Source organism: Salmo salar, chromosome 09 (genome assembly GCF_965601325.2).
Source record: "Salmo salar chromosome 09, fSalSal1, whole genome shotgun sequence".
Lineage (NCBI taxonomy): Eukaryota > Metazoa > Chordata > Actinopteri > Salmoniformes > Salmonidae > Salmo > Salmo salar.
Genome location: NC_138299.1, coordinates 148661131 through 148687636, shown reverse-complemented (window position 1 = coordinate 148687636; position 26506 = coordinate 148661131). Strand labels below are relative to the sequence as shown.

General features: G+C 43.0%; 1 protein-coding gene across 1 annotated transcript; it reads left to right on the top strand.

Moving 5' to 3' along the window:
• Positions 1–2350: 2350 nt before the first annotated feature.
• Positions 2351–25758, top strand: LOC106613111 (RAC-beta serine/threonine-protein kinase). Its single transcript, XM_014215042.3, has 12 exons — positions 2351–2450; positions 13707–13871; positions 14057–14188; positions 14469–14580; positions 16265–16415; positions 17354–17485; positions 18439–18504; positions 18623–18814; positions 19184–19312; positions 20594–20808; positions 22296–22486; positions 22669–25758. Exons 2-12 carry the CDS (start codon positions 13826–13828, stop codon positions 22746–22748), a joined length of 1446 nt encoding a protein of 481 aa, XP_014070517.3. The 5' UTR covers positions 2351–2450; positions 13707–13825; the 3' UTR covers positions 22749–25758.
• Positions 25759–26506: the final 748 nt, after the last annotated feature.

Here is a 26506-nt window from a genome sequence, read left to right as displayed (position 1 = left end):
TCATGTTCCCTGACTGCCTTGTTAGGGTGAAGGAGGTAAAAGCAGGAAGGATCAGGGCTGTTGAAGGCATCCTATGCAGAGGCGGTGAAAACTGTCAAAGCAGCAAGTAGAGCTGATGAAGCTATGGCAGTGGATACCCAAGTGTCTTTGGATGTCAGTTAGTTGAGAGATCCTGAAACACTAATCGTGAAGAAGTTTGATTTTGTTGCATTTATTGCGCAGGTGATTCATTGAACAGGACAAACTAACAAAAACATCAAACAAACTGGAGATCATTGTGAAAGTGGCTAAAAGGTTTTTGGATCTACAGGCTAAATAATATGAGTTTATTTTATTTATATATACAGTACCAGTCAAAAGTTTGGACACACCTACTCATTCAAGGGTTTTTCTTTATTTTTAATATTTTATACATTGTGGAATAATAGTGAAGACATAAAAAATATGAAATAACACATATGGAATCATGTAGTAACCAAAAAAGTGTTAAACAATTCTAAATATAGTTTATATTTGAGATTCTTCAAAGTAGGCACCCTTTGCATTGATGACAGCTTTGCACACTCTTGGCATTCTCTCAACCAGCTTCACCTGTAGGTGTGTCCAAACGTTTGACTGGTACTGCATATATCAAAATAATATATATATTTAAGTATCTCAGTTTTTACCCCAGCCAGTAGGTGGCAGCAATACTCAATCTTTGGATGTAGTCCGCCAATAAAACCTTGAAAAAGAAGTTGTTTTCCTTCTCAGGTGTCTTTGGGTTATATGAGATTTGGTCATGTGTATGTAGACTGAGAAGTATTATATGCCAGCTGAGCCTAAATGCTGCAATTGTGGTGGTGAACATGCACCTGAATTTCTGAAGTGTCCTGTTAGGCTGAAGGAGACAGAGGTGGTAAAAGTAAAGGCTGTCTCCTATCCGGTGGCAGTGAGAAGAGTGAAGTTGAATAAGTAATGGTATTAAGAGTAGAGAGACAAGATGTTCCTAGTCAACAGAGGGATCCAGACATGTCACATGTTAAGAAGATGGACTTTGTAGCGTTTATTACTTTGGTTAACTGCACAGTGCAAACAGAGAGAAAATCAGAGAAAATAGCCATCATTGTAAGTGCCGCTCAGCGTTTTTTGGGACTCAGGGAATTTTTACAGAGCCATTAACAAGGAATCCTGTTGATGAATGCTCCTTCCTCATAGGGATGTGATTTGAATGTGACTAAAGGAGTGGGGTGGGTGTTTGATTCATTTTTGTATTATCTCAGGCCCCCTGCAATGGAATATGATTTTTTTTATTTGTTTCAATACCCCGTACAGAATGCCATAAAACTTTAAAGAAGAAGAAGAGGGATAGTTGGTCTACAACAGACCCATGTTTGGAAAGTCTGTTTAATAATACGTTCCTTTTAGATCTTTTGTCTTAAATTTCCCCGTCATAATGACCAACCATCTTGCCCACCAGCGCAGTAAGTTTAAATGGAGTTGTATTTAACTTTTGGCTTCCCACTGACTGTTTTTGTGGAACCCAATACAATTGAAAACAACGCTAGTGAATCTAAAAGCACCTACCCGATTTCTCGACTTTCGTCTACAGTCGATTGCTTGCCTTACTACTCAAACGCTATGTTTGAGTGTCAGTGATCACTTTCATGCGCTAATGGTGCAACTGGAAACTCTTTTTTTATTTTTTTTTTATCAACTGGGAACTCGGAAAAAGGATGAGGTGAAGTCACGACGGAAAAGTCGGAGTCCGAGTTTCCGACATCGAATATGAAATTGGATGACCGTTCAAAAGATTTTTCAGTCAGAGATAGTTTTTTCCCAGTTATTTCATGTTGGGAGGCCTCTCAATATGTCATATCCTGTTTGTGCGCGTGTGGAGGGTTGCTGTTCTGTCTGGTTTGGATGGGGCCTGGCCTGCTGATATAAACAAAGATGTTTTATAAATAAACCAAGAGACTACATATTGTCGTTTCCAATGTGAACAAATTAGTCTTAGTGGGCAGAACAAGCTAGGAGAGGGCATGCGCTAGCGATATCTTATTGGCGCGTTCTCGTTAACATCTGCGTATTTCCGTTAGGGAACGCCTACTCCGAAGTGCGGGTGTGAAATAACTAAATTCTTCTTTCCACTCCTTCTAAACAGCGCGATTTTTAAAAACTTTTGCAAATGTTGAAGTCTACCATGCTTAGTCCGTTCTGTTCATAACATATTCTAGTTTTGGGAACAGAACTGTATTGAGATGGAATGTTTAATTGATGCTTTATGTCGGCCAAAATCCATCTCGTTCCATATTATCCCACTGCCCGCCAGTGGGCTTCCTTTCACTACCATATTTGGTAGTGAGTGGAAACGTCAACCGGATGCTTCACATATATACATCCATGAAATATCTGTCTCCTTGTTCTATCTGTGATATAACTGAAGCACCAGCAATAACAAGGGACTGAAGGTAAAAGCAAATATTTCTTATAACGTAAAAGGGAGATCAATAATACATGAAAAATGAATAGATATGAACTGTAACTCAATCATAAAGATTTGTAACTCTTTAAAAGTTGACTGGACGCAACTAACGTACAATTTCGCGAGTTCACCCGACCCATCCGTTTTACTATCTTGTTAGTAGGTAATTAACCTGCGACAACATGCCGCCGTTGTAGGAAGAAAAACAAGCTTAGCGGGCATTCGCTGGTTGTTTTTTTTGGAGGCGGTGTGATCACTGGCAGAGGTCAATTAATTTTGTAAACATCAGTCATTGGTAGCTAGGTACGCTAGCTAACAGCACTACAGTAGGTGGCTAGCTAACCGGCCATTGTTCACAGCAGGTCTGACAGAGACAAACTCAGTTCGAAGAGTGTGTTAACTAACCATTATCCAGGTGTCATTGTTGTTCATTCACCCACACCTCCATGCAGTTGTCTCGTTTTATCTGTCAACAACATGACTGGGGGCAGGTGTAGATATCGACCTAGCCGATTAAACTGAACTCTACGATTTACGATGAGTTGAATCGGCTAATATCGACCCAGGGTCACTGCTCGACATAACGTTACTCTGAAAAGGTCCGGCATTTGAGGCTTGTCCGCTTCAGTGGAAGTAGCCCAATTTCTGTTTCATTCAGTAACGTTATTTAGCTAAGTTATATCACCCAAAACCAAGTTTTGCTTTTAAAAGTAGCAACCCACCTAGTCTATGCTGTTTCAAGTCGTAACTGTTTTTGAATTTGTATCAATTCAAGTGGCTTACTAGTACCGAATTCCATTATCAAAATTAAGCCATTAAATAGCCAACAGATTTACACTTGATTAGTTTAATAATAGATTTGGAATTGACTGAGTGGAAGGGATCCATTGGATTTTATCTCTGCAAACAATACAGTTCAAACAGACACATCAGTCACTTCTGTGTAATGCCAGGCCCCTCCCACTGTTAGTAGTTTTATTGTGGTAACAGATAAACATTGAACATTTGACTACTCTCCCATTACCCAATAGTATATGGTTAGATCGATGTAGCCTAGCCTGTAGCAGAACATGTTGTCCATTGTATGTTTCTAGGCACTGATAATGCTGGTTCCCCCAAAAACGATCACTTATTTTAAATTAGTCTCTATTTTGAAAGTTGAACTTGATTGCTGACATGCAAAACATTTTGGGACTATATCAACAATGGACTAATAGGTTTTGGTTGTAGTTTTCCTTTAAGAGATTTGGGACAGTAACCAAAGGTTGCTGGTTCGAATCCCCAAGGTTAAAAATCTGTCGCAGTGCCCTTGAGCAAGGCACTTAACCCTAATTGTTTCTGTAAGTTGCTCTGGATCAGCGTGTCTGCTAAATGACTAAAATGTATAATGTTATGCTATTTCTGCCATCTTGCAATGATCATGGAGCTGGGAGCAGAATGTTTAGGATCGCCACAGACGACTGACCTATTAGTAGATGTAGGGAAAAGCTCATCCTCTAAAGCGGAACAACTTTGCTTGTGATTCACACCATCAATCTGTTGTCCAAGAGACCAGTTGACATGATGCGCTGCAGTTTGGATTGTGCTTGGTAGATGCTTGAGAGCATCAGCTGTTCCAGACGATTGTGTGATCACTCTCTCTGTAGTCGATGTAAGACCTTTAAACAGGTCAACATTCACAAGGCCGCAGGGCCAGACGGATTACCAGGACGTGTATTCCGAGCATGCGCTGCCCAACCGGCAAGTGTCTTCACTGACATTTTCAACCTGTAACTGACTGAGTCTGTAATACCAACATGTTTCAAGCAGACCACCATAGTCCCTGTGCCCAAGAACACTAAAGTAACCTGCCTAAATGACTACCGACCTGTAGCACTCATGTCTGTAGCCATGAAGTGTTTTGAAAGGCTGGTTATTGCTCACATCAACACCATTATCCCAGAAACCCTAGACTCACTTCAATTTGCATACCGCCCAAACAGATCCACAGATGATGCGATCTCTTTTGCACTCCACACTGCCCTTTCCCACCTGGACAAAAGGAACACCAATGTGAGAATCCTATTCCTTGATTACAGCTCAGCGTTCAACACCATAGTGCCCTCAAAGCTCATCAATAAGCTACGGACCCTGGGACTAAACACCAACTTCTGAACATGTTCCGGTCTGTGTTAACAAAACAGACCTGTAGTTTAGCATCTGCTTCATCTGTCCACTTTTTTATAGATTGAGTCACTGGTGCTTCCTGCTTTCAATTTTGCTTGTAATCAGGAGGATAGAGTTGTGGTTGGATTTACCAAATGGAGGGTGAGGGAGAGATTTGTGCTAGAGGTCGACCGATTATGATTTTTCAACACTGATACCGATTTATTGGAGGACCAAAAAGGCCGATTTATTATGCTTTTTTAATATATATACGTACATATACACACACACAGCTCTGAAGTGACAACGATACTGAAGTCTGCTTAGGAGACAAATACTCTCAACTGTTTGAATAATAATAGAGTTTAAGTTACCTGTGATGAATGCTGAAAACAAACTAATTTCCATATGCAGGAAATCCTATTTTAATATTGGGCATGGTAAGAATTGACTACCAAAGTGCGAGTCATAATTCCCATGACACCTTCTAGCAAAATCTGAAAATTGGTTCCTTCATTTATTCCATAGGATATTTTTAGATTAACTTAAAATAAGGTTTGTGTTTGGTTTAGGCTTACAGCACCTTGCCAATTTTATAACTGTGTAGATATCCATAGGATATAACTCTGATCAATATAAGCGAAGATCATTTTTTTTGTAGAGTGGATTTATGAAAATATGTTGACAAACATTACCTAGTGAGATTTACACGGGTATCAAAACGCCGAGGCGGTTTAAGCACAAAACGCAGACCTTATTTGAAGTAGATCAAGACATTCTCTATGGAAGACATGAACGGTAAAATAACGAAGGAACCCCTTTCAAGTTCAGCCGCAAGTTATTACAGGAATTATGACGCGTCGACTATTTCTCTCTAAACCATATACCTTTGACTATTACGAGCCTGCTGCTGCCTACCACCGCTCAGTCAGACTGCTCTATCAAATCATAGACTTAACTATAATATAATAAACCTTAGGTCATTAATATGGTCAAATCCGGAAACTATCCTCTCGAAAACATTATTCTTTCAGTGACATACGGAACCGTTCCGTATTTTATCTAACGGGTGGCATCCATAAGTCTAAATATTCCTGTTACATCGCACAACCTACGTTATTTCATAGTTCCGTAAAATTCTGGCAAATTAGTTCGCATCGAGCCAGATTCTGTATACCCTGATTCTGCGTGCAACGAACGCAAGAGAACTGACACAATTTCACCTGGTTAATATTGCCTGCTAACCTGGATTTCTTTTAGCTAAATATGCAGGTTTAAAAATATATACTTGTGTATTGATTTTAAGAAAGGCATTGATGTTTATGGTTAAGTACAGTCGTGCATCCCCGTTTGGTGAAGTCGGCTGTATTTGTTAGGAAGAAATAGTCTTCACAGTTCGCAACGAGCCAGGCGGCCCAAACTGCTGCATATACCCTGACTCTGTTTGCAAGAGAAGTGACACATTTTCCCTAGTTTAAAATAAATTAATGTTAGCAGGCAAAATTAACTAAATATGCAGGTTTAAAAATATATACTTGTGTATTGATTTTAAGAAAGACATTGATGTTTATGGTTAGGTACACGTCGGAGCAAAGACAGTCCTTTTTCGCGAATGCGCACCACATCGATTATATGCAAAGCAGGACAGGCTAGATAAACTAGTAATATCATCAACCATGTGTAGTTAACTAGTGTTTATGATTGATAGTTTTTTTTATAAGATAAGTTTAATGCTAGCTAGCAACTTACCTTGGCAATGTAAAGCAGGTGGTTAGAGCGTTGGGCTAGTTAATGTAAGGTTGCATCCCCAAGCTGTCGTTCTGCCCCTGAACAAGGGCAGCTAACCCACCGTTCCTAGGCCGTCATTGAAAATAAGAATGTGTTCTTTAACTGACTTGCCTAGTTAAATAAAGGTTAAAAAATAAAATAATAAAACGGCAAATCGGTGGCCAAAAATACCGATTACAGATTGTTATGAAAACTTGAAATCGGCCCTAATTAATCGGCCATTCCGATTAATCGGTCGACCTCTACTTTGTACGCGTCTCTGTGTGGAGCAAAGGTGGTCTAGAGTTTTTTTTTTTTTCTTCCCCCCTCTGTTTGCACATGTGACATGCTGGTAGAAATGAGGTAAAACGGATTTAAGCTTCCCTGCATTAGTCTCCGACCACTAGGAGCGCCGCCTCTGTGAGTGCTTTCCCCCGTTTGGCGAAGTAGGCTGTGATTCAATGATAAATGAACAGGCATCGGATTGATTATATGCAACGCAGGACAAGCTAGTTAACTACACATGGTTGATGATATTACTAGGTTAACTTGTGATTATGTGAAGATTGATTTGTTTTTTTATAAGATAAGTTTAATGCTAGCTAGCAACTTACCTTGGCTTCTTGCTGCACTCGTGTAGCAGGTGGTCAGCCTGCCACGCAGTTTCCTCGTGGAATGCAATGTAATCAGCATCCAAAATTGCCGATTACCAATTTGTTATGAAAACTTGAAATCGGCCATGTCGATTAATCGGTCGACCTCTAATTTGTCATCATTACTACTAGTATCATGCCATTGTTCCTTTTCAAATAATGTCAGTTGGAAGTCGGAGTAATGGGTAAACAAACCAAAAAGAGGCGGCCTCTCAAGCTAGCTGCAAAAGGTCTGGATTTGTTTCAGCCACTAAGGTCATGATTGTTATACTGTTATAGACCTATATCCATCCTGCCCTGCCTTTCTAAAGTCTTCGAAAGACAAGTTATTAATAAACAGATCACTGACCATTTCGAATCCCACCGTACCTTCTCCACTGTGCAATCTGGATTTCGAGCTGGTCACGGGTGCACCTCAGCTACGCTCAAGGTACTAAACGATATCATAACCGCCATCGATAAGAGACAATATTGTGCAGCCGTCTTCATCGACCTGGCCAAGGCTTTCAACTCTGTCAATCACCGTATTCTTGTCGGCAGACTCAACAGCCTTGGTTTCTCTAATGACTGCCTCGCCTGGTTCACCAACTACTTCTCAGTGTGTCAAATTGGAGGGCCTGTTGTCCGGACCTCTGGCAGTCTCTATGGGGGTACCACAGGGTTCAATTGGAGGGCCGACTCTTTTCTCTGTATACATCAATGATATCTCTCTTGCTGCTGGTGATTCCCTGATCCACCTCTACGCAGACGACACCATTCTGTATACATCTGGCCCTTCTTGGGTCACTGTGTTAACCAACCTTCAGACGAGCTTCAATGCCATACAACACTCCTTCCGTGGCCTCCAACTGCTCTTAAACGCTAGTAAAACCAAATGCATGCTATTCAACCGTTCGCTGCCCGCACCTGCCCACCCGACTAGCATCACTACTCTGGACGGTTCTGACTTAAAATATGTGGACAACTACAAATACCTAGGTGTCTGGCTAGACTGTAAACTCTCCTTCCAGACTCATATTAAACATCTCCAATCTAGAATCGGCTTCCTATTTCGCAACAAAGCATCCTTCACTCACGCCGCCAAACATACCCTCGTAAAACTGACTATCCTACCGATCCTCGACTTCGGCGATGTCATTTACAAAATAGCTTCCAATACTCTACTCGGACTGCATCCAGTTTGCTATCACAGTGCCATCTGTTTTATCACCAAAGCCCCTTATACCACCCACCACTGCGACATGTATGCTCTAGTTGGCTGGCCCTCGCTACATATTCGTCGCCAGACCCACTGGCTCCAGGTCATCTATAAGTCTATGCTAGGTAAAGCTCTGTCTTCTCAGCTCACTGGTCACGATAATAACACCCACCCGTAGCACGCGCTCCAGCAGGTATATCTCACTGGTCATCCCCAAAGCCAACGCTTCCTTTGGCCGCCTTCCAGTTCTCTGCTGCCAATGACTGTAACGAATTGCAAAAATCGCTGGAGACTTTTATATTTCCCTCACTAACTTTAAACATCAGCTAACTGATTGCTGCAGCTGTACATAGCCCATCTGTAAATAGCCCACCCAATCTACCTACCTCATCCCCATATTGTTTTTATTTACTGGTGTGCAAAAGAGCAGAAAAGTATCTCTACTTGCACGTCATCGTCTGCTCATTTATCACTCCACTGTTCATTTGCTAAATTGTAATTACTTCGCTACTATGGCCTATTTATTGACTTACCTCCTCACGCCATTTGCACACACTGTATACAGACTTTCTTTTTTGTGTGTGTTATTAACTGTATGCTTGTTTATTCCATGTGTCGCACTGCTTTGCTTTATCTTGGCCAGGTCGCAGTTGTAAATGAGAATAAATAAAGGTGAAATAAATCATTGATGGTACTACCATGATGGTAGCACTAATTCTGTTTGTCTTGCTCCTCTAGTGCAGTGGTTCCCAAACTGTGGGGGGGCTTGAGGGGTCTGCAGGGGGGGACTCTGTCCGGCTTTTAACTTACTCTTTTAAAGTTTTAATAGTAGAATGAACAAGGTGTAATTTATAAATTGGGTAGTGTATCATCAGTTCTTCTTGTCATGTCAGTCATTGCATACTTCAGAGTTATTTATAACTTGTCAGAAATGTGCCCATAGAAATAGACGTGGATCATGTGTGCGCAGGGGGGTGCGGGATGTCCCCTAATGCGAGAAGGGGGGGCCCTGAGTGGAAAAAGTTTGGGAACCCCTGCTTTTGAGGACCGTGTGTGTGTGTTGGGTAAGTGAAATAAGAAGAAGCAGCAGTGGGGTGGTGGGGAGCTGAGAGTTAGCTGGCAGTTATTTGGTTGTGTAGCCAAGTTGTGTAACAGCCTGGTGGGCAGTGCATCACAAGTTGGGGACTATTTGATAGGGTGGTGCCCATAGTGACCGGGTGTGATGCCAGCCTGTGCCAGGTCAAGCTGCGACAGGTGGCCACTGGGCTCTAACTGGGCAGAGCTGGCTGCAGAACAGATAGACCCAACACTGTCTGGTGATGAGGATCCACATACACACGGCCAGTGGGTGGTCAAAAAGAGGAGGCGTCAACACAGACTTGTCGGTTAATTGAAAAACATGTCAACCTTGATGATCACATTTTTTGCACTCCTCACTTTACACCTGCATGTCTGTGAAGGCGTCTGCGTGCTTCCCATCCAAAACGGTTAGGAACAGTCAGTGGCGTGGTGATATAAGGCACTGCATCTAAGTGCGTCACTACAGTCCCTGGTTCGAATCCAGGCTGTATCACATCTGACCGTGATTGGGAGTCCCATAGGGCGGCACACAATTGACCCAGCGCCGTCCGGGTTTGGCCGGGGTAGGCCGTCATTGTAAATAAGAATTTGTTCTTAACTGACTTGCCTAGTTTAAATTAAATAAATACAGATATATTATGCCAAAATTTGGTGAAGTTTTGGCCTTTGACAAAGGTTTTTTTTCTGGAGGCAAGCTGAAGTTCGGAAGCCGAAGTCTAAACCCCATCGGTGATTGGTCAACAGTAGGGATTCTTCAATGTAGTGTTTGTCATTCAACAATACACAAAACATTTTCATGCACATTTTTTTTACTTGAGAAATACTCTACCAAACATCCTATTTAGGTGTAAAATTGTGAGCCTAAGATCTACTCAGCAAAAACTTCCAAATTAATTACAGATTTCTTGAGTTATCTTACATTCATTCTGATGAGTTTGAAGAAGCCTTAAGAGGCTGCATTTCTGTTTACAACCCTCAGCAGTTCTTCAGTGGAAGTAGGGCAATTCCATGAATTACGTGGACTTCAATTTTTCACTTTAAAATGTATACCTGAATGAATGGTTTTTGTTAGCAATTTAACAAACAATAGAACAATGCACTGCTTTTAACAATGACCACAAAACATGTTACAAAAACATATTTACAGGTAGAAAGTTGGGTAACCATATAAAACTGAGGGAGATTTTACTGTAATTCTGTTACCAAACTTGCATCTGCACAGTTTTTCCAGTAAGTTTGTTTTAGAGTGTAGGCTTGGTACATTTCTTTACCATTGTACAGGTGAGGTGATCAGCACCAAGTAGCTTACAGGGATTTGTATGCCATTGTAGTCTTTGGGTGGGCTGCCTAAGTGTTTTTTTTCGGGTCGCCTAAATGGAAAATGGAACAACACTAGGTGTAAACTTAAACGACTATAACCAGATATAAAGTATGTAGAATAGATGTGTGTGTTATATATATATATATATAACAGTCAGTATCTGGTATGGCCACCAGCTGTATTAAGTACTGCAGTGCATCTCCTCCTCATGGACTGCACCAGATTTGCCCGTTTTTGCTGTGAGGTGTTACCCCACTCTTCCAACAAGGCACCTGCATGTTCCCGGACATTTATGGTGGGAATGGCCCTAGCCCTCACCCTCCGATCCAACAACAATCCCATTGAGCACGTCTGGGACCTGTGATCCGGGGTCTTCGCTGGCTATGGCAGAACACTGACAATCCTGTCTTGCAGGAAATCACGCACAGAACGAGCAGTATGGCTGGTGGCATTGTCATGCTGGAGGGTCATGTCAGGATGATCCTGCAGGAAGGGTACCACATGAGGGAGGAGGATGTCTTCCCTGTAACGCACAGCATTGAGATTGCCTGCAATGACAACAAGCTCAGTCCGATGATGCTGTGACACACCGCCCCAGACCATGACGGACCCTCCACCTCCAAATCGATCCCGCTCCAGAGTACAGGCCTCGGTGTAACGCTCATTCCTTCAACGATAAACGTGAATCAGACCATCACCCCTGGTGAGACAAAACCGTGACTCGTCAGTGAAGAGCACTTTTTGCCAGTCCTGTCTGGTCCAGCGACAGTGGGTTTGTGCCCATAGGCGACATTGTTGCCGGTGATGTCTGGTGAGGACCTGCCTTACAACAGGCCTACAAGCGCTCAGTCCAGCTTCTCTCAGCCTATTGCGGACAGTCTGAGCACTGATGAAGGGATTGTGCGTTCCTGGTGTAACTCGGGCAGTTGTTGTTGCCATCCTGTACCTGTCCCGCAGGTGTGATGTTCGGATGTACCAATCCTGTGCAGGTGTTGTTACACGTGGTCTGCCACTGCGAGGACGATCAGCTGTCTCCCTGTAGCGCTGTCTTAGGCCTGCCTACCGTCTGCAAGTTGTTAGTGTCTTAACGACCATTCCACAGGTGCATGCTCATGAATTGTTTGTTTCATTGAACAAGTATGGGATACAGTGTTTTAACCCGTTTTTGTTTTGCTGTGTGTGTGTGTGTCCACTTAGGTTGGAGTCATTACACATTTCTTGTTAACAAACTATAGTTTTGGCAAGTCGGTTAGGGCATCTACTTTGTGCATGGCACAAGTAATTTTTCTAACAATTGTTTACAGACAGATTCTTTCACTGTATCACAATTCTAGTGGGTCAGAAGTTTACATTCACTAAGTTGACTGTGCCTTTAAACAGCTTGGGAAATTCCAGAAAATGTCATGGCTTTAGAAGCTTCTGAAAGGCTAATTAACATAATTTGAGTCAATTGGAGGTGTACCTGTGGATGTATTTCAAGGCTTACCTTCAAACTCATTGCCTCTTTGCTTGCCATCATGGGAAAATCAAAAGAAATCAGCCAAGACCTCAGAAAAAAATTGTACACCTCCACACTTTTGGAGGCCTTGCAAGCCAAAGAACACCATCCCAACCGTGAAGCACGGGGGTGGCAGCATCATGTTGTGGGGGTGCTTTGCTGCAGGAGGGACTGGTACACTTCACAAAATAGATGGCATCATGAGGTAGGAAAATGATGTGGATATATTGAAGCAACATCTCAAGACATCAGTCAGGAAGTTAAAGCTTGGTCGCAAATGGGTCTTCCAAATGGACAATGACCCCAAGCATACTTCCAAAGTTGTGGCAAAATGGCTTGAGGACAACAAAGTCAAGGTATTGGAGTGGCAATCACAAAGCCCTGACCTCAATCCTATAGAACATTTGTGGGCAGAACTGAAAAAGTGTGTGTGTGTGTGTGAGCAAGGAGGCCTACAAACCTGACTCAGTTACACCAGCTCTGTCTGGAGGAATGGGCCAAAATTCACCCAACTTATTGTGGGAATCTTGTGGAAAGGCTACCCGAAATGTTTGACCCAAGTTAAACAATTTAAAGGCAATGCTACCAAATACTAATTGAGTGCATGTAAACTTCTGAACCACTGGGAATGTGAAGAAAGAAATAAAAGCTGAAATAAATCGTTATCTCTACTATTATTCTGACATTTCACATTCTTCAAATAAAGTGGTGATCCTAACTGACCTAAGACAGGGAATTTTTACCAGGATTAAATGTCAGGAATTGTTAAACTGAGTTTTTTTAAAATTGTATTTGGCTAAGGTGTATGTAAACTTCTGACTTCAACTGTGTGTGTATAGCTAGATATATATATATCTATATCTATATATATCTTCTCTCTCAAAGATTGTGAGTTAAATAGCAATCACCAAAATAAAAGCTAGACAGTCAGGGAGAATAGAACATTTCCAAAACCAATTAATTTGGCACTACTAATTTTGTTATGAGCATAAGAACACAGCATTAGCCATGGCAAAATGCATAGAACTGCAGGAAACTAGCTTTTAAAACTGAAAAATCTTCTCTCAGCTCCATGACTGAGTATGTAAAATCGCAGAAAATTAGGTTTTAAAAAATTAATTAAAAAAAATCTCAGCTCCTTGGAGAAATTTGTAGAATTGCATGAAGTTGCCTCAAAAATGCAAAAAATTATCTGCAGCGCCAGGATGGGGGGCCTCTAAAGTTTTCTCTACATTGTTGCTGCCCTGACGGCCCTACACTCATTGCCACGCCCACAACCTAAGCCCCTTTTTGATCCAGTAAAAAGCCCTGGCCTGTGTACCTGGTTGTTAAGTTAAACTGGGCACGGAAAATAGGAGACACACTGTTACACATCTGACCATGCCTCTAATTTAAAGTTTACATTACACACATCTAGGAAAAGTGACATTTACGTAATTGTCATGTGGGCAATCATTTTCCGTTGTCATATACCTACAATGAGTATTCAGGTATTTTCAATTTTTTTTGTTTATTATGAAAATGTATCCTCTTTCCATTGTGGTTAATATCTTGGTATCTTTGATCTTTCTGTCCCCCAGGCATTGTGAGACATTTTCGTCAGAGACCCATCTGACGCCCTTCCCCAGCAGTCGCAGCTCCCCTTCCCTCTATTTCCCCTGTGACCCCACCCTGACCCCCAGCAGTCCTCCGCCCCAGCATGAATGACATCAGTGTGGTCAGAGAGGGCTGGCTCCATAAGAGGGGTGAGCTGAGCTGAGCTCATCGCTGTCTCAGTGTCTCTGTTTCTAGGACACTGTGAGTCCACTCAGAATTAGTTCAACCCTAATATGTTTGGCTCATGTGCCTCTCTCTCTGCCCCTCTCTCTCTTGCCCCTCTCTCTCTCTTGCCCCCCCTCTCACTCATGCCCTTCTCCCTCCCTCCCTGCAGGAGAGTACATTAAAACGTGGAGGCCGCGTTACTTCATCCTCAAGAGTGATGGCTCCTTCATCGGCTACAAGGAGAAGCCAGAGATGTCGTCCGACCACAGCCTCCCACCCCTCAACAACTTCTCTGTGGCAGGTTGGTCTCTGTCATTTCTGGGCCAACTTCTAGAGCCTGGTGGTACTTGGATGATGATGTGAGTTTCCTAGTCATGTTCACACAGATTGGCTCTCCTTTGATTCCTTGTGTCCGTCAGCAGGAAGAACTGTTTCCTCTCCTTGAATCTTCTCCTCACTTCATGAGCTACTGTTTTGAGGTGTAGAGGAAATGGGAGGAGAGGAATCGAGGGAAGACTGTTGAGATTCACCCAGTGTCTACAGTAGCACACTCTAACCTTTCTATTACTCCCTGTCTGCAGAGTGCCAGCTGATGAAGACAGAACGGCCCAGGCCCAACACGTTTGTCATCCGCTGCCTACAGTGGACCACAGTCATAGAGCGCACCTTCCACGTGGAGAGTAACGAGGAAAGGTGAGAACGGAAAGTTCCAGAGGCAGGGACAACGTGGAAGAGTTGAATGGGTATTTGTTTATCTGTAAACTGGGCAATGCCCTCCTTCTCCAAGTTTCAGGATGAGAGGTCTGCAATTGACCCCATTAGTGACCTCACTAGTTAACCTCTATGGGCTAAGTGGGACGCAGGCGTCCCACCCGTGGTGCACTCCATCAACAGCAGGTGCATTTCAAGAGCGGCAAATTTGAATCCAAATAAATGTCAAAATTCAAATTTTTCAAACATACAACTATTTTACACCCTTTGAAAGATAAACATCTCCTTAATCTAACCACGTTTTACGATTTCAAAAAGGTTTTACGGCGAAAGCATAAAGTTAGATTATGTTAGGACAGTACATTTACAAGAGTTGTGTGTAATGTTTTGTCAATTGAAAGACAGGGTCACCAAAACCATAAAACCAGCTAAAATGATGCACTAACCTTTTACAATCTCCATCAGATGACACTCCTAGGACATTATGTTAGACAATGCATGCATTTTTAGTTCTATCAAGTTCATATTTATATCCAAAAACAGCGTTTTACTATGGCATTGATGTTGAGGAAATCGTTTCCCTCCAATAACCGGCAGTCAAGTCAGCAACACAAATTAAATAATTAAAATTAGAAAACATTGGTAAAATATTATATTGTCATTTAAAGAATTATAGATTTACATCTCTTGAACGCAATCAACTTGCCAGATTTAAAAATAACCTTACTGGGAAATCACACTTTGCAATAATCTGAGCACTGCGCCCAGAAAAATACGCGTTGCGATACAGACTAGTCGTCATGTTGGGGAGATCTAAAATCGAAAATACTATGTAAATAATCCATTACCTTTGATTCTCTTCATCAGATGTCACTTCCAGGTATCACAGGTCCATAACGAATGTAGTTTTGTTCAAAAAAGCTCATCATTTATGTCCAAAAATCTCCGTCTTGTTAGCACATGATCTAAGCCCGCCGGACTTCACTTCATGAACGAGGGGAAAAAATATATTTACGTTCGTTCAAACATGTCAAACGTTGTATAGCATAAATCATTAGGGCCTTTTTTAACCAGAACATGAATAATATTCAAGGTGGACGAATGCATACTCTTTTATAACGTATTGGAACGAGGGTACCCAACATGAACTCGCGCGCCAGGTGTCTAATGGGCCATCATGGTTCCATGGCTCTTGTTCGGTCAGATCTCCCTCCAGAAGACTCAAAACACTTTGTAAAGGCTGGTGACATCTAGTGGAAGCAATAGGAAGTGCCAAAATATTCCTCAGCCCCTGTGTTTTTCAATGGCATAGGTTTAAAGGTAATACAACACATCAGGTATCCACTTCCTGTCAGAAAATGTCTCAGGGTTTTGCCTGCCAAATGAGTTCTGTTATACTCACAGACACCATTCAAACAGTTTTAGAAACTTTAGAGTGTTTTCTATCCATATATAATAAGTATATGCATATTCTAGTTACTGGGTAGGATTAGTAACCAGATTAAATCGGGTAAAAAAAATGTATCCAGCCGTGCAAATACTGCCCCCTAGCCCTAACAGGTTAATCACCCTCATACACACCATATCCACACACACACTCAGTCAGTGTAGCTTCATGTCTTTTGGGCTTGAAGTGATCTACATTGAACTCCCTCTCCCCTTCCAGGGAGGAATGGATGCGGGCGATCCAAGCGGTGGCCAACGGCCTAAAGACGCGAGTGGAAGAGGCTCCCATGGACATAACGTTTGGCTCCCCCAGCGACTGCAGCGGCATGGAGGAGATGGAGGTGGCCATGTCCAAGTCCCGCAACAAAGTGGTCAGTGTCCTCCTGTCCCCCTACCAACCTAGCAGACCTGTCACTGTCCCCCTACCAACCTAGCAGACCTGTCACTGTCCCCCTACCAACCTAGCAGACCTGTCACTGTCCCCCTACCAACCTAGCAGACCTGTCAGTGTCCCCCTAGCAACCTAGCAGACCTGTCAGTGTCCCCCTAGCAACCTAGCAGACCTGTCAGTGTCCCCCTACCAACCTAGCAGACCTGTCAGTGTCCCCCTACCAACCTAGCAGACCTGTCAGTGTCCCCCTACCAACCTAGCAGACCTGTCAGTGTCCCCCTACCAACCTGGCAGACCTGTCAGTGTCCCCCTACCAACCTGGCAGACCTGTCAGTGTCCCCCTACCAACCTAGCAGACCTGTCAGTGTCCCACTACCAACCTAGCAGACCTGTCAGTGTCCCCCTAGCAACCTAGCAGACCTGTCAGTGTCCCCCTACCAACCTAGCAGACCTGTCAGTGTCCCCCTACCAACCTAGCAGACCTGTCACTGTCCCCCTAGCAGACCTGTCACTGTCCCCCTACCAACCTAGCAGACCTGTCACTGTCCCCCTACCAACCCAGCAGACCTGTCAGTGCTCTTTGTGTTTGTCCAACAGCCCTACTGTAGATGTGGCTGCTTTTGTCCATTGGAACCTCTGCATTCTAGTTCAGAGTATCTACTACTCCTTAGTAACAATGCCTCATCACAGCTGCTTTACCATCTCCCTATGTGACCTGGGCCATAGTGTGTTGGTGCGTTTTCTGCTCCATTCTCTGCCCGTTCTTCATCTAAAACCATTGTGCAGGTCTATGTAAAGTCTTTATTACTCATAAGCTGTAATTGTCATGGTCAAATAAATCCTGTCATCCAAACTGTTTTGAAGAAGACTGAGATTTGAACCCTTATGGTGTTTGTCCCCCCCACCCCCCCTCCACAGACCATGAGTGATTTTGACTACCTGAAGCTGCTGGGGAAGGGAACGTTTGGTAAGGTGATCCTGGTGAAGGAGAAGGCCACAGGGATGTACTACGCCATGAAGATCCTGAGGAAAGAAGTCATCATCGCTAAGGTAACCATCTGACATCAAAGGAAATGGCAGTTGCTCAGACAGACAGTTCCTTATATAAGGCACTACTTTTGACCAGAACCCATAGGGCGCTGGTCAAAAGTAGTATTGCACTATATAGGGAAAATACTACTGGGCCCAGATTCACAAAACCTTAAGAAATTACATGTTTTTCCTTAACTATAGACTTAAGAAGAAAGTTGAGCAAAGTTTCTATTCCTCAAAAAGATTCTTGGAAATTTGCTTTAGCTGTTTCTAATGTTTCTCCTTAAGCAAAACGTTAAAAAATATAGATTATTGAAAATAAAGTCCTTGGAAATTAATTCCAAGATGGCTAACCCTTGTCTTAAACTCAGGGTAGTGAGAGAATACGCTCATGAAAGCAATTGAACATGTTTAATTCACTCACAAACTTCATCTGAAAGTTTCAGTATTGATTATTTTAAACCCAAGAACATGTTTTAGAACAGTGATCTCAGTACGAAATATGTGAACATGATTGCCATTGCTAGCTAAACTGGTTGCCTAACAACACACATTAAGTCATTAAATATTAAGATATTGTTGAGGAATTGCACCTACGAACGTATGTTTTTTATTTCTTAATAAGCTTCTTAAGTTTTTGCGTAAGTGAATCTGAGCCGTGCAACATATCCCTGGAAGTCTTGATTTTGATGACATTTTTCATTTGTCATTTAGCAGACGCTCTTATCCAGAGTGATTTACAGTAGTGAGTGCATGCATTTTCATATTTGTTCGTACTGGTCCCCCGTGGGAATCGAACCCACAACCCTTGCATTACAAGCGCCGTGCACTACCAAGTGAGCCACAGCACTAATTATGCATTTCAAGGTTCTATTGTGGGGTCTTGAGTGACTCAGAAGTCCAAGTCCAGTTGTACACTGCTGAGTGGATCTGTCCCTCATGGTGTGTTTTTATGTGATGTGTTCCATCAGGATGAGGTAGCACACACGGTAACAGAAAGCAGAGTCCTTCAGAATACGAGGCATCCCTTCTTAACAGTGAGTTCCTATCTGACATCATCTGACCTACTGAACACTGATTACATTTCACCAAGCAGCCACCGGATTCAAAAGTGGTCACTAATTCTGACTGTGTCTTGTCCCCCCACACACACAGACACTAAAATACGCGTTCCAAACACATGACCGGCTATGCTTTGTGATGGAATATGCAAACGGAGGAGAGCTGTTCTTTCACTTGTCGCGGGACCGCGTGTTCACAGAAGACCGGGCACGGTTCTACGGTGCAGAGATTGTGTCTGCGCTGGAGTACCTCCACTCACGGGACGTTGTCTACAGAGACCTTAAGGTAATGGCCGCTTCCCTGTCTGTCTACCAAATGGGACTGGAAGTCTGGCTGATGTTTCCCTGACTCACCTTTACACGTACCGCCTCACATTGAAAGTATATTCTCAAGACTAACATTTCGCACAATAGGAAATATGGGCTGATTTTAAGATTAGGCCCAGTCTTAGATTAAAAGTGCTTGTGAATTAGTCCAGGTCTAGGCTCAATCCTACCATAGACTGCACTAGAAGAGCACCAGTCTCTTGGTGAAAAGCCTGTAAGTCTGTGGCACTTATTACAGTCAGCTGTCATGTTAGCAGTGGTATTTTCTGCTGCTGACTCTCTCCTGTGGTCACTCACTCACTCTTGTTCTCATCTCTTTCTCTTCCAGCTGGAGAACTTAATGCTGGATAAAGATGGACACATAAAGATCACAGATTTTGGACTGTGTAAAGAGGGAATCACAGACGGGGCTACCATGAAGACCTTTTGTGGTACTCCAGAATACCTTGCGCCTGAGGTAACTACAGCACAGTGAACAAAATCATACGTTCTAGTTGTGCTTTGAACAGTACAAGGCAGTGTGTCCCGTTACCAATTCCAGATGCATTCCTTGCTGGTTTCTTGTCTTGGATTGGTTTACAGTCAATAATTGTCTATCCAGCAAAGAATGCTTAACATACAGGTTAATAACTCTACTTTGCCATTGGAAAGTAAATGATTATCAACAGGAATAGACAGCCGGGCTGCAAATACACTGTATATACAGTACCAGTCAAAAGTTTGGACACCTACTCATTCAAGGGTTTTTCTTTATTTTTGCTATTTTCTACATTGTAGAATAATAGTGAGAACATCAACACAATTAAATAACACATGGAATCATGTAGTAACCAAAAAAGTGTTAAACAGATCAAAATATTTGAGATTCGTCAAAGTAGCTGCACACACGAAAGTTTGTGGACACCCCTTCAAAATTAGTGGATTCTGCTATTCCAGCCACACCGTTGCTGACCGGTGTATAAAATCGAGCACACAGCCATGAAATCTCCATAGACAAACATTGGCAGTAGAATGGCCTTACTGAAGAGCTCAGTGACTTTCAACGTGGCACCGTCATAGGATGCCACCTTTCCAACAAGTCAGTTTGTCAAATTTCTGCCATGCTAGAGCTGTCCCGGTCAACTGTAAGTGCTGTTATTGTGAAGTGGAAACATCTCGGAGCATTAACGGCTCAGCCGCGAAATGGTAGGCCACACAAGCTCACAAAACGGGACCGCCGAGTACTGAAGCGTGTAGCGCGTAACAAATCGTCTGTCCTTGGTTGCAACACACCCCACTGACTTTCAAATTTCCTCTGGAAGCAACGTCAGCACAAGAACTGTTCATCGGGGGCTTCATGAAATGGGTTTCCATGACCGAGTAGCCGCACACAAGCCTAAGATCACCATGTGTAATACCAAGTGTCAGCTGGAGTGGTGTAAAGCTCGCCGCCATTGGACTCTGGAATCACCCTTCACCATCTGGCATTCCGACGGATGAATCTGGGTTTGGCGGCTGCCAGGAGAACGCTACCTGCCTGAATGCATAGTGCCAACTGTAAAGTTTGGTAGAGGAGGAATAAAGGTATGGGGCTGTTTTTCATGGTTCGGGTGTCCACATACTTTTGGTCATGTAGTGTAGGTAATCATTTACATTGCAACCGAGGTGGAAAGAGACACAGTGCCTTGGCTTCCACATAATTGGATTTGCTATTTCTCTTTTTGTTCTCTCCCTCTTGCTCTCTCCCCCTCTCCTGCAGGTATTAGAGGACAATGACTACGGCCGAGCGGTGGACTGGTGGGGTCTGGGTGTGGTCATGTACGAGATGATGTGCGGTCGACTACCCTTCTACAACCAGGACCACGAGCGGTTGTTTGAGCTCATTCTCATGGAGGAGATCCGCTTCCCCAAGAACCTGGCCCCCGAAGCCAAGGCCCTGCTTGCTGGCCTGCTCAAAAAGGACCCCAAGCAGAGGTAGGTGGTGGCTTTTTTTAAAAATAAGTTTTTTATATATACACTGAACAAAAATGTGAACGCAACATGCTACAACTTCAAAGATTTTACTGAGTTACAGTTCATATAAAAAAATCTGTCAATTTAAATAAATTCATTAAGCCGTAATCTATGACTTTCACATGACTGCAATACAGATGTAGATCTGTCGGTCACAAATACCTTAAAAAAAATTATAATAATAAAGTAGGGTTGTGGATTGTAAAACCAGTCAGTATCTGGTGTGACCACCATTTGCCTCGTGCAGCATGACACAGCTCCTTCACATAGAGTTGATCAGACTGTTGATTGTGGAATGTCGTCCCACTCCTCTTCAATGGTTGTGCGAAGTTGCTGGATATTGGTGGAACACGCTGTCATACACGTCGACCCAGATCATCCCAAACATTCTCAGTGGGTGACATGTCTGGTGAGTATGCAGGCCATGGAAGAACTGGGACATTTTACACAATTCCTGGAAGCTGACAGGTCCTTGTAACATGGGGCCGTGCATGATCATGCTGAAACATGAGGTGATGGCGGTGGATGAATGGCACAACAATGGGCCTCAGGATCTCGTCAAGGCATCTCTGCATTCAAATTGCAATCGATAAAATGCAATTGTGTTCGTTGTCCGTAGCTTATACCTGCCCTTACATAACCCCACTGCCACCATAGGGCGCACTGTTCACAACGTTGACATCAGCAAACCACTCGCCCTCACAAAACCGGGATTCATCCATGAAGAGCACACTTCTCCAGTGTACCAGTGGCCATTGGAGGTGAGCATTTGCCAACTGAAGTTGGTTACGACGCCAAACTGAAGTCAAGACCCTGGTGAGGACGACAACCGTGCAGATGAGCTTCCCTGAGACGATTTCTGACAGTTTGTGCAGAAATCCTTCGGTTGTGCAAACCCACGGTTTCATCAGCTGTCTGGGTGGCTGGTCTCAGACGACCCCGCAGGTGGAGATTCTGGACTGGCGTGGTTGTGAGGCCGGTTGGACGTACTGCCAAATTCTGTGAAACGACGTTGGAGGCGGCTTATGGTAGAGAAATAAATCTTCAATTCTCTGACAGCAGTCAGCATGCCAATTGCACGCTCCTTCAAAATTTGATACATCTGTGCATTGTGCTGCGTGACGAAACTGTACTTTTTAGTGTGGCCTTTTATTGTTCCCAGCACAAGGTGCACCTGTGCAATGATCATGCTGTTTAATCAGCTTATTGACATGCCACAACTGTCAGGTGAATGAATTATCTTGGCAAAGGAGGAAATCTCACTAACAGGGATGTAAACAAATTTGTGCACAAAGTTTGAGAGAAATACATTTTTGTGCGTATGGAACATTTGAGATCTTTTATTTCAGCTCATGAAACATGGGACTAACACTTTGCACGTTGCGTTTATATTTTTGTTCAGTATACATTGAGTGAAGAATATAATGGTGATGCTGATCATTCTGTAGGCTTGGAGGTGGACAAGAAGATGCCAAAGACGTGATGACACAGAAGTTCTTCATCAGCATCAACTGGCAGGATGTGGTAGAGAGGAAGCTCTTGCCTCCCTTCAAGCCCCAGGTGACGTCAGAGACGGACACCCGCTACTTTGACGACGAGTTCACAGCACAAACCATCACCGTAACGCCCCCGGACAAGTGTAAGTTGAGGAGTGTTTGTGTGTCTGTCGGTTTGTTTGTCTCACTGTTAAAAATGTCTTCAAATCTGGATGGTGATTTATTTATTTGTTGTGAAAACAGGTTTTGTAAAAACAAAAAACAAAAAAAGTCGTTTGTAGTAAATCTCATGTTTTTGTCTTTCTCTCTCTTGTGTTATCTCCAGACGATAGCTTAGACTCAGAGGACCAGAACCAGCGCACACACTTCCCTCAGTTCTCTTACTCCGCCAGCATACGGGAGTGACATCTCTCACACTCGTGCACACACACCACTCACATGAGCAAGCAGGCTAACACACGTTCACACACACTCGCACTGCTGGGGAATTGGGATGACACATAAACTGACACTCTCTCAAACAAACAAACACACACACTTGCACAACACACACACTCTGACACCGAGAAGTGGCGAAAACATGGATCCTAGAGCATGACGTGATGACTGACCTCCGCAGGCCTGTGTGGATAGACTGGCGGCCTTGTCTCTCATTCTGACAGGACCAGGTGGAACCGGAGCTCTTAGCCATGCCAGCAGGACCCCGTCTGTCTACCCACCACACCACTACTACTACACTGGGCACATCAAAGCATCAACAGCACTTCACCATCCCTGGGTTATGCCAGCAGATGCCACCTCATCACCAGCCGAACGCATGCTTCACCTATTCAACACACACACTCTGACAAGCAACACCTAAAACCTCCCATACACTGCAGATTTTTTTTACTACTGGATAAAAAATAAGTCCAAACAAATGTAGAAACACATGAAAGGAGAAAAATATTTTTAAACTTATTTTTCTTTTGATTGTTACGGTTTTAAAAGCCATATTTCAGCTTTTTTTTTACGAGTGCTCTTACTGAAAACTTGCTGTTACAAATCGTGTGGACTGTTCCTACAGAGGGAAAGCGGGTTGGGGAGAGAATGAGGGGTAAGAAGGTGTGTGTACCTCGGATGGTAGCCATTTCCCTGCTTGCACTGTGCATGTGTGAATGAATGTGTTTATGTTTTAGTGTGTGGAAGGAGAATGTATGAACAACCATTTGAATCTCAACATCTGTTTTACGTTTATGCATTTGCATGTATCTGTTTTGGATTCTGTATGACGGCTAAACGAGGAGAGTTTTAAAGGGAAAGAAGAGAGCTGGTGGAGTTGTAGCTTCCCTGTGGATTGACTTGTTCCTCTGGTGGTTAGAACGCTCAGGATGAAAGAAGAGAATGGGGAAGAGTAGAATTGACCACAGCAATTAACATTGTTCCAGTAGCTGTCACGTTCTCAGCAGAAATATCCAGGAGAATAGCTGTCAGGTTCTGAGCAGAAATATCCAGGAGAATAGCTGTCACGTTCTGAGCAGAAATATCCAGGAGAATAGCTGTCAGGTTCTGAGCAGAAATATCCAGGAGAATAGCTGTCAGGTTCTGAGCAGAAATATCCAGGAGAATAGCTGTCAGGTTCTGAGCAGAAATATCCAGGAGAATAGCTGTCACGTTCTGAGCAGGAATAGCTGTCAATCATTTGTTCCAAACTTTTCACTTTTTATTTTGAATTATCGATGTAAAGATCTTATTATTTTTTTTTTACACTTTTTTTTTGAAGATCATTTGGATGTTCCCATATTTAAGAATGCAAACTATTAAATCATGGATCACTGATTATTTGTAATGAGGCTAGACTGACTGATAGAAAATTGACACTTCAGTTATTTAGCGGTCGATATTGAAGGTTGTGGTTCGTATTTTCAAGGTAATGTAAGTGACAGATTAAGTCCTTTGTCAGTCCGTCAGAGTAGGACCATTGAACTAGGGTTGGGGTTAGTTCAATTCAGTTAATGCAGGAAGTCAACTGAGTTAACGTCATGGATTGAAATGTAATTGACCCCAACCCTGGTGTGAAACAGATGCTGTATATAATGACAAGATGGTCTTGTCTCTGTCCTAACAATGGGAGTTGTTGTCTCAAAGGCAGGAAGGCAGTCGTTCTGCTTATCGGTGTATTCCCTTGTTGACAGATTTTTATATTTTTATATCTTACCTCACCTCTTCCTCTCTGTGTGAACTTCCCACAATTCACCTGTCCTGAATGCATGTGTACACCCCTGTCTGGCCTATAGAGGAGTGGTTCGGGTGAAACAACCATTGTGTTTCACAGTCAAGTGCTGTGATGGATTTCATTTTTGTTGCCCTTTTCAAAGATTCCTTCACTCAAGGAACATTAAGACCATGTTTCTTTTCATTGATTTGTTTTTGATTTGTGGTCCACCTATTCCTTACTTTGGGAGACATTGTCTCATTTAATTTTATATTATATAAAATAAGTTTAAACATGTTTTTCCTTTTGGTTGTTTTTCATTTTGATCATTCATGTGTTTCTTTTTTTAAAGTGTGTGTGTGTGTGTGTGTGTGCGTGTGCGCACATGCTGTGCTCATGCACAGCAGCATGTTGATGGGGCATTGTAGAACAGCTCTCTAGTCTGTGCTCAATGCCGGTTTCCTTTAGCCTCTGTACCTCCCAGTAGGGTAGTACAGTCTGACTGTTGTCTGGAAGGGCTGAGGCTATGGGAAACATCCCTATCTTCACCAGCCCATAATCAGGCCATGTGAAGGCAGCTTCAGAAACGGCAGGATTGGATTTCAGGAACAACCTCCCTCTGATGGATCTCTCTCACGCTGCCTTCAATGTTAGGATGGCCACCAGAAGGTGCTGTAGACTTTTTCTAAAGGTGGCAGTAAAGCCACACAGGCGACAACAACGTGCAGAGACGTCTCAATAAAGTGACCACGCTTTGTCTAGTGTGTACATCTAACATGCAAGCCAACACCACTGACCTCTCCTGTAGGCATTGCACACAGACAATCGATATGGAACTCTTCACTGGCTATGTAAATACCAAAAAGGCTTGATGTGTAGGATGATCTGTTGGCTAGAAGGGGAATCGGCAGCTTTGTAGATGGAATTTGAGTTGGAGCTTACCTTGCTTCTCTGTATTTTGAATGTGATCAGTAGTCACGAATGTCATATCTCAATGCTGAAGTACCAAGAATTCTTTGCTCCTCCCCAGCTATTCTTTATCTCCTCCCCAGCTAAACCTCCAACTCAATAACAAGCAATCTTTTAGGGAGAAGACTATGTCCTGGTAGACAGTTTCAGCCCCCATGTTGCAAGATTTTACATTGTAACAGGTGTTACCTGCTACAGTATATGGTAGCTTATAATATTTACAATTATGTGCCAGTAAAGAATTTTACTGAATTAAGTGTGTCTCATTCTTCATTAGGGTTACCGGGTTCAATATCCCATATGCTACCTTCTGGGAGATTCTGGAAGGCACTTTACCCCTAATTCTCTAGGGACACTGCTCTCCCCTGCTCCCAGGCTGTGATGTGTATGTTGTGTGCCTATTTGGGTACAATGACAGCAAAAAAGTAAGAATTTCCATGCAAATAGACCAATAAAGCAAGCATAGTATTGTGAAAGTTTTGAATTTCAAGTTGATTGATGTAGGCTAATTGACTCTGCCCAGTTTACCAAACACCTAATTGACCAACCTTATTCCTCATCAGCCAAATTCATACTGAATATATAAGGCTGTGAACTGATCAGGCATCAGTCACGCACATGCAAGTAATGATATCTACGTCCCCACCACCAATTAGTCAATCACGTGTGTTTATTTGTGGACCCTAAAATAATGTTGACTGTTTTTATCTCTAGTTTCTCATCCGCCGTCCCTCGTCGTTTCAAGTAGCTGCAGGGCCTCTTAAGTGAAGTTGCAGTCTCCGGTTCGAAGCATCATGGCCAAGACCGTATTCTGCGATTCCATGCCATGCTGGACTTACACAAGAAGGTGAGTTCAAAGTTTAAATAGGATGCGTAAAGTTTAGTATATTCAACGTCCCATAAAGTGTCCAAACATTTAAATACGCGCAGCGCAGGTGGCCCACAGCTGCGTGTTTGTTTATCCCTTTCCAAGTAAAAAAATGGAATATGAACTTTCTGG